The sequence below is a fragment of the Pyrgilauda ruficollis genome, unplaced genomic scaffold, assembly GCF_017590135.1.
Source record: "Pyrgilauda ruficollis isolate IOZ18807 unplaced genomic scaffold, ASM1759013v1 scaffold2, whole genome shotgun sequence".
Classification (NCBI taxonomy): domain Eukaryota; kingdom Metazoa; phylum Chordata; class Aves; order Passeriformes; family Passeridae; genus Pyrgilauda; species Pyrgilauda ruficollis.
In genome coordinates, this window is record NW_024519206.1 from 22,170,779 (window position 1) to 22,183,346 (window position 12,568).

General features: G+C 40.0%; 2 protein-coding genes across 2 annotated transcripts in view; one reads left to right on the forward strand and one right to left on the reverse strand.

Moving 5' to 3' along the window:
• ACAD11 (acyl-CoA dehydrogenase family member 11) overlaps positions 1–2,753 on the reverse strand; it is a 29,283-nt gene extending 26,530 nt beyond the window's left edge. Inside the window, exons 1-3 of the mRNA XM_041466347.1 lie at positions 2,409–2,753; positions 513–612; positions 166–291 (exon numbers count right to left, since the gene is read on the reverse strand). Coding sequence (XP_041322281.1) covers positions 166–291; positions 513–612; positions 2,409–2,545 — 363 coding nt within the window. The 5' untranslated portion in view covers positions 2,546–2,753. The remainder of the gene's footprint in view (positions 1–165; positions 292–512; positions 613–2,408) is intronic.
• A 47-nt stretch (positions 2,754–2,800) lies between these two features.
• UBA5 (ubiquitin like modifier activating enzyme 5) lies at positions 2,801–12,005 on the forward strand. The gene is made up of 12 exons (XM_041466393.1): positions 2,801–2,973; positions 3,987–4,032; positions 4,126–4,215; positions 4,928–5,037; positions 5,450–5,536; positions 6,095–6,179; positions 6,996–7,100; positions 7,279–7,406; positions 7,794–7,929; positions 8,408–8,483; positions 9,250–9,356; positions 9,936–12,005. The coding sequence occupies exons 1-12, from the start codon at positions 2,828–2,830 to the stop codon at positions 10,017–10,019; spliced, it is 1,200 nt and encodes a 399-aa protein (XP_041322327.1). The 5' UTR covers positions 2,801–2,827; the 3' UTR covers positions 10,020–12,005.
• The last annotated feature ends 563 nt before the right edge of the window (positions 12,006–12,568 follow it).

Consider the following 12,568-nt stretch of genomic DNA (forward strand, 5'->3'; position numbering starts at 1 on the left):
AATCTGCCAGAATCACTGATAGCTAGCATTTCTTCAAAACATCCGAAGATTATTTACTCTCATATCACAAAACTGTGCTGAGCAAGGCTCTAACAGAAAGGTATTAGACAATTTAAAAGCAGCTTGTAGGGAGAAGGAAAGAATCTCTCACACTGGAGGACAAACCTGTACATGCTGCATTACATAAAACTCTGTTCCAATGATAGAAATGTCATTGCAATACAAAAGAGGCTCAGGCACTGGAAATCCAGCTGAAAATAAGGCTTTCTGCACACGATATTCTCTATCGACCTGAGGAAGACACAGAAATTTAGGTTCAGTTAAAACCTCCCAAACATAAATGAGCACAGTGAATCCTCTTGAATGTTTATATGTAGAACACAGAACATGGGAAATAATCCAGCAATTCCCTGCGTTTCTGGACACATTCATCAGTGTGCTGAACCATCATGTATAGACCCTGGTCACCCGCAAAACAAAGTGTTTGGAGCTCAGTGAAGAATGCTACTTACCTTGTGTGCTCCAGGTAAAAGGGGACCATGGGGCTTCTTCCTGAGCACAAAAGCCTGCCCACCCTTCTGAAGGTAAAAGGTTGGGTTTGACTGGCCTGAGCTGCAAAGAGAAAGATTATTATTACTCAAAAATTCAAGTACTTACAAATTTGTAAACTTCTAACAGAAATTATATTTGCAAAATGCATTGTGACTTGACCTGAACAAAATGGCAGGATGAAGGAAAGCATCTTCTCCAGAGTTGTTTTGTGTTGGGGTTTTTTTTCAAATCTGGACTGGAACAAACTGCCCAGAGAAGTTGTGCATGCCCCATCTCTGAAAGTGCTCAAGCCCAGGTTGGATGGGGCTCTGAACAACCTGGTCTAGAGAAAGGTGTCCCTGCCCATGGCAAGGGGGTTGGAACTAGATGATCTTTAAGGTCCCTTCCCACCCAAACCACTCTAAGATTCTACTTTATTATTAAATTACTAATTATTTTAGTACCAAGCCCCACTGTTTGCCAGCCTGATTAACACATCCAAAGATAATACTTAAGGGACAACCTATAGGAACTGTAAAATTTTAAAGAACGCATGTTGGAGTCACAAAGAAAATTAAACATTTCAGTAGTGTAAAAGAGAAAGACAACCCAGTTAAGCCCTTCATAACACCTCGTCTATCACATTCTAACAAAACTCATTGATCCTTATTTTCCTCAAGGGTCTGTGTTAATCTGCATGCTTCTCTCTCCTTATTCTTGTTCATTTTTAAGATGTATTCTGACCTAGACCAATAAACGATCAGACAACTATTGGAAAATAAAAATCAAATTAACTTCTGCCCTCATTCCTCCCATTACATTTCCATTCTCCCCAAAGCAGTTAGGGCACAGTTTGCAATAGTTGAAGAAGTTTAACTGACAAATACTCTGCCCGGAACAAAACAAATTTAGGCCAGCTGAAGGCTTGAACTGTAATTACAAGACAAAGAAGTAAAAGCATAAATACTAACAAAATTTTAGCAGACTTTACTATTAGCTACTCTCCTAAGGCTCCTCCTAAGTCTTCTAAGCTGAGGTATGTAGGAAGATTAGGGTGGATTGAACAAATTAATGTTTTATATTTACATCAGAAGACAAAGAAAAATTGTTCACTGTTTCTTAGTGATAGCTGCAGATAAATTAGTCAAGGTCATGCCTACAAAGGAATCAATCCTTATTTTTAGAAAAACTTTACTTCTAATAGTTAGCTCCTGACATGAAGTCGTGCAGCCACACCACTAATTTGCTGGACGTAAACGAACTCAGTGCTCTATGGAACAGAGGCTTTTTTGTGTAGTACCTCCCTGGCACTGCATAATGCTCCAGTAAGGAGAATCTCGGCACATCCTAATGCTGTTCTCGTGCATTTGCTTACCTGGTGACAGCCTAACGCTTTCACCTGTGTTTTTTGATTTCTTAAACCATGCGCGTGCTTCTGAGCATTACTATTTGCTGTGGAATTAAAGATGGAGCAGATCAATTGCGACTTGTGTGTAGGCAATAATCGTGGGTGTGAGGACAGCGGGAAGGCCACCCAACACACAGCCCGCACACAGACAGCCACAGACTGTGACAAAGGTCACTTTGGCCGCCACCGCGAACTTTGTCTTCTTCAGCAGCTCAAGGGGTGAGCTGGGACATGCCTTTAATTGGTCTAAATCAGAAAGAATCTTAAAAATCCATCGATGGCTGCTGCCCGCCATTCCGACAGCAAAGGGCTCTATCTCTGACCACTTTCCCTGGCAGGCGGCAGCGAGCGGCTCCTCTGCTCGTCCCTCCCGGGCGCTCCGGGGCAGGGGAGCGGCGGCGGCCTCGCCACCGGTGTCAGTGCGCTGTCACCAGCGTCAGCGCCCTGTCACCAGCGTCACCTGTGTTACCTGTACTGCCTGACAGCCAGCGCGCCCGGGGGCTGCCGAGGGAAGCCGGGCAAGCGGCTGCTCAGGTAGCGCTCCAGGCTGCCCTGGTCGAAGCGGTGCTGCCGCCGCACCTCGCTAGTGCCCGGCTCCTCCGCCATCCTCGGAGGCCGCGCCGGAGCCCGCCCGGCCGGGTCACCCGGAGGCGCCTCGGTCGGCCAAGGAAAGCGCTTCGCAGCCCCCTGGCTGTCGGGCCCGATGCCCTCTCCCGGAACACGACGTTTCCCGGGAGGCAGGAACAGCCCCGGCGGACACCGCCCCTCAGTCCCTCCCGCTGCCGGCCGTGAGGAGGCGGCCTCGGGAAGGGGTGGCCCCGGGAAGGGGCGGCCCCGCCCCGGCGCTTCCCGGAAGCTCCCGGGGCCGGGCACAGACGTGTCGCTGCCATGGCGGATCCCGGTCGGCTGGAGCGGCTGGAGCGGCGTGTGCGGGAGCTGGAGGAGGAGCTGGCCCGGGAGAAGCGCGGGCGGGCAGCGGCGCGGGCCCGCATCGACACCATGAGCGCCGAGGTGACCGACTCCAACCCCTACAGGTGCGCCGGGGGGCTGTGAGGGCTCCGCCAGGGCGCGGAGGATGGGGAAGGGGAGGCCGTGGGATGGAACGGTGGGTCCGGGTGGAGCGGGAGAGGCGCATGGAGGTGGAGGAGGCTCGGACGGGTGGGAGTCTCAGGGATGGGGCTGGCTGTGCTCAGGAGGGTGCCGGGCAGCGCAGGAGGCAGGTGCTCCGGGAGGGATGCTCTCGGGTTTCCCACCTGGCAGGGCTGGATGTCAGGGTTACTTTGTATTATCTTGCTTTACGATACAGGCGGGGAGGGAGAGGGAGAAGAACCCTTGTGAGTTTTTCAGCTAGGTTGCTAGTAAGTGGGGCAGGTGTTGGTATTATATGAGGTCTTATACTCATTCCTCCAAATTGCCTATTATAGAAGTTGGTTTATAGACTTCTTGAGCTTTAGAGAACTCTTCCCTTCTAGAAATCTGATGATTTTTTGATTTTTGTTTTGTTGGTTTGGGTTTGGCTTTATTTTTCCTTAATACGCGTTGATACTCATACTTTCATGAAAAGTGCCATAAAGGGATAAAATGTTACTTTAAAATCCTTTCAGTTATCCTCAAAACCTGATAGTCTCTATTTATTTTTTAATGTTATACTAATCTAATCAAATCAATCAGAAAACAATGCAAGTCTTCAGTAGTTTGCTGCCATATGGTTCATTAAAAAAAAAAGTGTCACCTTTCATTCTGTAAATCAGGGATTCATTTACAAAAATATCTGTGTCCTCCTGATTTCATCAATATTACCAGAGGAATAGGTGCAAGAGTTTCTGCAGGGTTAGGACTCTGGTGCAAACAGGAAAGCATCTACTCTGTCACTCAGGCTGTACCTAGCTGGCAGTCACAACGGCAGTGGGATCAGCAGGCTTGCATTTATTGCTTGGTGAGGTTATTTCTAAAGCAAAAGTGATTTTAAATACCTGAAAAGCAAAATTGTTGTTAGAACCATGAAGAACATTTTCTGTGTAACATTGTATTTCTTTTTTCTTTGTAGTCGCTTGATGGCATTAAAAAGAATGGGAATTGTCAAAGACTATGAGGTAGGATTCTGTCTGTAATGAAACATTGCTTGCATTTTTTCCCTGGGAGGACCACTTTTGAGATACTGATCTGTACATTATTTCTTCCTACAGAAAATCCGTACCTTCACAGTTGCAGTAGTAGGTGTAGGGGGTGTTGGCAGCGTGACTGCTGAAATGCTGACAAGGTGTGGCATTGGTAAGGTAATGAGAGTTTTTTTATTCTTCTTTATCGTTACAGTAGATTGACCAGTCCTCTTCATAAAGAATTTGATTTGATTTTACCCAAATAAAAAATGTTGTGAAGAAAGCACTCAAGAACAGCGCTTGTGTAAACATTACACATGAAGAGTCTGATTTTTATTATGCTGGTAAAATTGATTTATTTAGGGCTTGATCTTGTATCATGTGGATGATTCTTGTTTGGATGTTTGTCATCTCCATATTCTTATATGAGCCCATCTCTCTAATCTTCATGCTGCAGAAGGATTACTGCCAAAGGAAAACAAAATAAAGAAGAAGGAGGGGGTATTTCACATAAAAGATAAATTCTTATAAGAACCAAGTTGATATCATGCAGTTGAAATGTAGTAGATGACAAACAGAAGTCTTTATCACAAACATTACTTTGTCATGTGGCAGGAAGTAATATAGGTGATAGTAGAGGTGCTACTGTTCATATAGGTTAATCTGTTGAATATGCTTAGTTTTAATGACTTAACAGATTGGTACAGTTTTGGCATCCTTATGATGTTTGTGCCTCGTCTATGTGAACTGAATGGGCCTCTGAGGGAGGGAGTTTGGTTGGGGGAGTTTTCTGTGGCTTTGGTTTTAGAATTAGTTTTGTTGTCCAAAATTGCCGCAGTGCTCTGTTTGCAGAGTCTATTCACACATGTTAAAATAATCTTTGTTGTAGCTGCTTCTGTTTGATTATGACAAAGTGGAGCTGGCAAACATGAACAGACTCTTCTTCCAACCTCATCAAGCTGGATTAAGTAAAGTGCAAGCAGCAGAACATACTTTGAGGTACAACTTGGAGAAGTGGGTATCAAAATGTATTTAGCCAGGATGCCGCTCTAGAAAACCAATGTTTCACTCTTAATCATTTGCAAAGGAACATGATCTAATTGGGGGATTTGAGCACAAAATATTTGTGGGGATGATTGATATTTCAAAGACATTTTTGTGCTGGCCAAAACCTTCATGTCAGTCTACTTTTTAAGTATAGCCAGTTTTGCTCAGAAGTTTGGTATAAACTATGCCACTTCCATATGTTGTGGGGTTTTTTCTTATCTAATCTGAATTTTTGACAAATATGGGTGAATTCTAGGGTTCAGAATGGAAACTTAAGACTATAGCAATACTTGTGAAGTTAAGGAGAATAATGCAAATTATCATTGTATTCTTTACTACTGACTCCTATTATTTCCTCCATAAGGGATATTAATCCTGATGTTCAGTTTGAAGTACATAACTACAACATCACAACACTGGACAACTTTGAGCACTTCATGGATAGAATAAGGTAAAATCCACCAACTTTAGCATATTGCTAACTTCTGCTGATGTGTGGTTCTACACAGCCTCACGTTTTTCTTGTTGGGGCTCTTTTTCAATTTAATAACTTCCAATTGAAAACCTCTGGGAAATATATGTATATGAAGACATTCCTAGATATGTTACAGAAAACAGATCAGATCATATCTTGAATGCTCTCTAGTAGTTTCAGGTATGATTTATAGAATGAAGAAGAAAGTAGTTATTAGTGGATCTCACAGAGATCTGAAATAACTTACACTATTTGCAGTTCTGTTGTACAAAGGTACAATTCTCCAATACTTTGTACTGTGAGTGCATACTATATAAAATAGTCTAAAATGCCCATATATTTAAATCCCAGCCTCAGCATGGTGTTGTTTCTACTGCAAATCTAAGATGCTGGTTGTGTCCTGTATTGCATTTGCACAAGCTCTGTTAGAAATTCACTTTTCTTGGGCTTCTGTACTCTAGAGCAGCATGTTGGTTGCCTGTTGGTGTTTTGTTCTGCCAGCAGTTTCATGTAAATTTCTGATGCTTGTTTCAGTAACGGTGCACTGGAGGAAGGGAAGCCTGTGGATCTGGTTCTAAGCTGCGTGGACAACTTTGAAGCTCGCATGGCAATTAATACGGTAAGGCCACCAAAGGTTCCAGCTTGTGGAAGTCTGTTTTCTCCTATAAATAATGTTAGGAATTGTGCAGCTATAGAAAAGACAGGAACTTAAAGACAATCTCCTAAGAAATAGCCCCCTTGGCTTGAGGAATCTGAGCTTTTACCCAGTTCTTATAAACCCATTTTATGTATATAAATATCACTAAAGACTTCGAAGTTACTATCAGCTAATGGTTAGTAAAAGACTGAATATCATAAACTCTGTCTTTTCTAATTACTCTGTTTATGTAATGGTATTTTCAAAGGCTGGTATGTTAAACCTTACAAATCTTTAAAGATTTTCTATAGCTAATTGTATACTTCACATGACTTTTTGTATACTAAAAATGCTGTTTATTTAATCAAACTGGTTTTCTTTATAGTAGCAGCCAACGTAGAGTATATGCCAAATGTATGTTTTCTGTTACCCTTCAGCTGACTTGATCCATAAATTGCAGGTACACAGATAGACTGTACCCAAGTCTCTAAAAATAGTTTGTGGAATTATGTTCTCTAGTGTGCTGTAACTGGGTCACTAATGTCTGTATTGTTAGAACATTTCAGGTCCTCAGGAAAGCACAAAGGGCTGGCTTCATGAGGACAACTTTAATTTGCTGTTTGATTTGTCCTTTGATAAATAATTTTTCTTCTATCTCTTCATGTACCTTTTTCTGACCATAGCCTTTTTGCCTGAAAGCAGGGAGATGAATGTGTTTCATCACTCCCTATTGTTTGGGTTGCTGTTCTTTTCATTGAACTTCTGCAGTGCTGACGTGTGTGTTTCTGTGTTTGTAAGGCCTGCAATGAACTTGGACAAATCTGGATGGAGTCTGGAGTGAGTGAAAATGCAGTGTCAGGACACATCCAGCTGATCATCCCTGGTGAATCCGCTTGTTTTGCGGTACGTGGTGCTCTGCTGAATTGCTCACTTGCCTTTTAGAGTGGGACTGGGAATGTGAAGATTAGCTGGCCTTGTGCGTGTGATCCTGGCACAGCTGATGCAGTACCTTTAAATTCTGTGTGATCTGTGGAATTTCTTGAATGCTTTTTTACAGCTTATTTTCTCTTTTGCCCCTCAGTGTGCTCCTCCACTGGTAGTAGCTGCAAATATTGATGAGAAGACGTTGAAACGAGAAGGAGTTTGTGCAGCCAGTCTTCCTACAACCATGGGTGTTGTGGCAGGAATGCTTGTACAAAATGTTCTCAAGTAAGTGACTGAGCTGTTGCTATTTGATGTGTGCAGCAAAATATTTAAATAATTAAACGTGCTCTAATTTGGCATCATTAAGTTATGCATTAAAAATGCTACAGTGCTGACTTGTGTACATGGACAAAGAATAAATTACTTCTCTTGCCTGTAGCTGAGTTATTCTCACACACCACAAGAAGATGGGATTCTGTATTGCTCCACTTATTCTGTTGCCAGCTGACTACAGCATTACTGGATTTAAGGCAATTACAGTAACTCACATTACAATTCAATGAGTCTGAAAGTGTATTCTAAAAGTTCTTTGAAGAAAAATTATTCCCTACATGACTGAAGTTTTAGGTTTACACCTGTATTACAAGCTCCCTTCTTTCTCTGTGTTTCTAGATACCTGTTAAATTTTGGTACTGTGAGTTATTATCTTGGTTACAATGCGATGCAGGATTTCTTCCCAACTATGTCTATGAAGCCAAACCCCCAATGTAGTGACCACAATTGCAGAAAACAGCAAGAAAATTATAAGGTAAAAGCAGTTTGGGTCTGTGGGTTGATTTTCTAATTTCCCTTTTCTTAGAGAACAAAGCAAGTTGCAAATCTGTAGTAAAAAAAATGTTCGTTGCTACTCCAGTTTGCAGCAGTTGCTGCATCTTTAGATGGTTGCACATATTTCTAAATATACAGTACTTACAGTTACCTTAAAGTAAAGGGTAGGAAGAAAAGTTGAACAATTATGTAGAAGAAAATAGTACTTAACTGATTGCTAACTTTTCTAACAGTTATATTTTTCTGAGTGTTAATGGGTTTGGTGTTTTTTTGAACTTGCAGGTATTCTGCCCTTTTGCTCCTAAGCAGTCACCATTTAGAACCTTTTTATGTTACATATTGGAAGAAATGTGATTATTAGGCTTGAATTTCTTTGCTGTTTTTGGAAATTGGACTGTTAAATTTTGGTTATTGAGGGTTTTTGGTTATTGAGGTTATTTTCTGTGTTTTCCCTCCAGAAAAAAGAAGCTGCAAGACCAAAGGAAGAAGTAATTGAAAAGGAAGAAGAAATAGTACATGAAGACAATGACTGGGGTAAGTCATCACCTGGAGACTAAATTATTTTCCCAATAATGAGATTCATTTTGGGTGACCACAGTTGAGGGTACATAGAATTTTTCTAGTTCTTATTTTTTATAACTTGCACTGTGTAATTACTTTTGGCTTTTCCCAGGTTTTGAAAGTAATTTTACCACAACTTGATGATATGTTTTTAGTGCAATGTGCAGGTTTTAGGCTCAAAATGTAACTGCTGCACAGTTCTCAGAAGATGATTTGAAGACGAGAGAGATATGAGAAGATGTATTAACTGCATATTCCTTTTAAATACACTAAAGAGCTGTTGTCAATTCCATAACCACTGTGCTGAGGCATCCCATGGATTTTTACATTCCTCTGAGGGTTTTAAATTAGAAGGAATTATCTTAAGGAATGGTGAATGTCTTTTATATAACCATTTAAAGACTGGAGATATATGTTCTGTTTATTACATGCCATAGAAAATAATCTTATCTTACAACTGGGAGAAGTGTCCTGATGGTAAAGTTTAAATGGTAAGGACAAGGAAGAGATGCCATTCTGGTTCAGAAGTTGCTTATATGGAACTATTTATTATATTGTAAAGGGAAAATATTTTCTATTTGTAATGCAATGAAGTTGTTGAAATCAAAGGTGTTTCTAGTTTAATTTAATTCTGTTTTTGGAATGTAGCTGCATCTTTCCTCTTAGTGTGATAACTTGGTGAATAAAGAACTTTTTCTTCTAACTTCTAATGGAGTTTTTGTTTCCTTTTAATGCAAAGGCATAGAATTAGTATCAGAAATTTCAGAAGATGAGCTGAAGGCTGCATCTGGCCCAGTACCTGAGCTTCCTGAGGGAATTAGTGTAGCATATACTATCCCAGACAAGGTAATGAACTTATTCTTCATGATTTTTTGAAATACACATTGTAGATTAAATTTATAATACCAGCCAGTTTGATTACCCTTTAAACCTAAAAGAGAATTCCATCTTGAAATGTGACCTCAGTTCATTTGATTATTCCTTTTTATGGTCCAGTTTGTGTTCCTGGGAAAGGTACTTCTTTAAGTGTGGATGCTAGTGTGAATGTACTGCTGAGATGATAGGAATTAATGCATTTGGGGGCTGGGGGAAGGACAGCAAATGTCAATTTCTCAGTTGATATTTTGGTGACTAATTAATTTTTCCCATACATGTCTTGTATGGGAAATTTTTCCCATACATGTATGTAGTCAGAGAGCAATGAGTATATCTGGGGAACATAGAATCCGAATGTACTGCAGTAAGAACATTCCAACTCCTAGTCAAAATAGTTTGCAATTGAAGCTTATAATCACTTAGGCCTAATCTCACAATTGAGTGCCTGATTATAGGAAAATGGTGTGGTGTAACAGCAATAAAGCTGATCTCTGGGGGTTTTTTTGTTTGATTTTTTTGTTGACAACTTTTTCTTGCTGTTCCTAACAGGAAGAGAATTTAATAACTGGGGAGGCAGTAGCAGAGTCTGAAGAAAGCCTAGAAGAACTCATGGCCAAAATGAGAAACATGTAGAAAAACAAATATTAAGTGCAACTTTCATGAGTTTGGATGGACATTGGATTTTGAGAAGACCAGACTCCTTACTACTTTTTTTACCTCCATTGAAGCTTATCTTTACTTTTCTGATGAAACAGAACTGTTACAGGGGCAGGAAGGATGCAGACTTACATCGTTTATATTCTGTTTTCTCATAATGTCTTTATATAGACAGCTATAGAGCTGTGCTACTGTAAATTTTAGTTTCTCAGCATTGCTAGTGTCCAGATATTCAGTGGTAAATAAAAGGATCTGGATAACCTAAAAAAGCAGGCACAGCACATTATATACGCTATCATGTGATGAGAACAGCACGTAGAACAGGCCAAGGGAAAGATGAAATCTGCTGGAGTGGGCTGAGTGGGTGAAGGGCAGATGATAATGCCTCTCTCATGATGCTGCTCCTGAGTTTCCAGGCACTTTTACTTGGTTGTCATTCACTGGTCTAAAGTCTTGGCATGGATCATGCTGTGGCTACTTTTTTTGAGTAATGAGAACATATGAGCCTTTTCATCTGCCTTAAATATCCCTGGGATGGAATTTTCTTTATCAGTGTCTTACTGCTGCTTGTCCTTAAACAGCTGCCTATGTTTTGTATGTGATGTTTTCAGTATACTGTAAGAAGGTGAAGTCTTTTGTTATTATCACATTAGCAGCATGCCACTATTTTGTCTAGCAGATGCTTTTCATGACAAAATTATGAGCAACATTGGAAAGAACTGGAGATTCTGTCTACCTTTTCAGAAGTCTAAATATTATATTTTTGTTGGTTACTGAAAGTTTAGCTATAATTCTGATCACTCCCCATCACGTGGGCTATATTAAGAAATATGTCTGAGTTTGCATAGAGAGTATCTTAAAATTAGATTCTATAAATTTTTAGTTTTGCAAATATCTTCATTGGAGTAGCTCACCTGTTGTATTTGTCTTGTAAATGACATAAGTACAGTCGTACAACCTTTTAAATGGCCACGTGTTAAACTGACCTGTAAATATTTGCATCCTGGGGCACCAGTACCCTGTAGAACTGGAAGGATCAGTTTCAAATACTTTAACTACTGTGGACATCTGATCCAGAACTTGGTAATTATTTCAGCCTCAGCAGTATAATACAAGTATTTCCAATATTGGGCTCTTCAAAAAACTTTTCCACAATGTGATGCAGCCAGCACAGAGCCAGCTAGTATTGGTAGTAGTATCCCACTAAAATGAAAAGAGATAGCAATACCATGGTGGTGCTTCTGTTTCTTAGGGCAGCTGAATGAATACCTGTTAGTTATACTAATAATTAGTTTAAAAAATGTTTCATTTCTTATTAATGGTTACAAAATTCAAAATCAGTTTCCTCCACAGCTGACATCAAATTATATTTTATGCAGAAAAGTCATTTCTGAAACGAGTGAGGGAGATTTTGGGTGGGTTTTGAGTGTGGGGCATTATACTGTAAAATTGAAGTGGCTTTTTTGAATTGAGTTCTGTTTTGGAGAAACCAGGTTTTAGAAATGAACTGCAAAGAAAGATAGGAAATAGAACAATGAGACCATTAAAAAGGTAGATACTTGAATCTGTGTCAATAAGTCCACGTTAGCTTGATCCAGTGTCAATTTATGTGTTACTTACATTTCTGTGTGACTTTCACCTTTCTGTTGGGAACAATAGAAGTCAGGCACACAGCTGTGTGGATCTGGAGATCCTGAGGCAAATGGCTGATTCATTTCCATACCAGCTCAGTTCCTCCTGACTCTTTACTATTTGGCTGACATGGCTGCTATCACAGGATTGACAGCTTTATGAGAGGCAACTTCAAGTACACTTTCATGAGGGAATTAATACATTTTTGTATGCCCTGTTGGAGAGTACACAAAATGGTTCCTGTGTTACTTTTAGACTTTCAACTTGTATATACAAGAAAAATTTGAAATAATCAGAAAATGAATAATTGTGTGAAGATAATTGTATGTGTCAATGGTTAAAATTATTTAAAAATAAACAGCATCCAAAAAAGCAGCACTAAGGATTTTTTTTTAAATTAAAAAGATATTTACAAGTATAATGTACTCTAATTGTAAAACACAGAATATTTATTGCTTCCTTGGTTATGAACTAACAAATCAAAGTACATTGCCGTGATTAAGTCCAGCTTTGTTTATTTGGCAATCTTATAAAAGTTTATTTGGCAAAAACATAAAAGTATAAAAGTTTATTTGGCAATCTTATAAAAATGTTCTGTTTTTACAGTGTCTCATGAATGTTATTAAGATGTTGATATTCTGACAGTACAATTAAATCTCCATTGAAACTGGTGACCCTCTGCTTGAGGTGGACTTCTACACAGAACTATTATCTGGCATATCCCATATATAGCAATGACTTTTCCTGCTGTCCATGAGGTACAGCTCCATGGAAGCTGTCTCGTGAGCTTTCTTTGGGTTCACAGGGTAGGCACATGGATTCCTCACCCTCTTTGCTGAAGGACAATGGATGGTTGGGATCTGCTGCTTTCGAGGGACTAATTTTTTATTTTA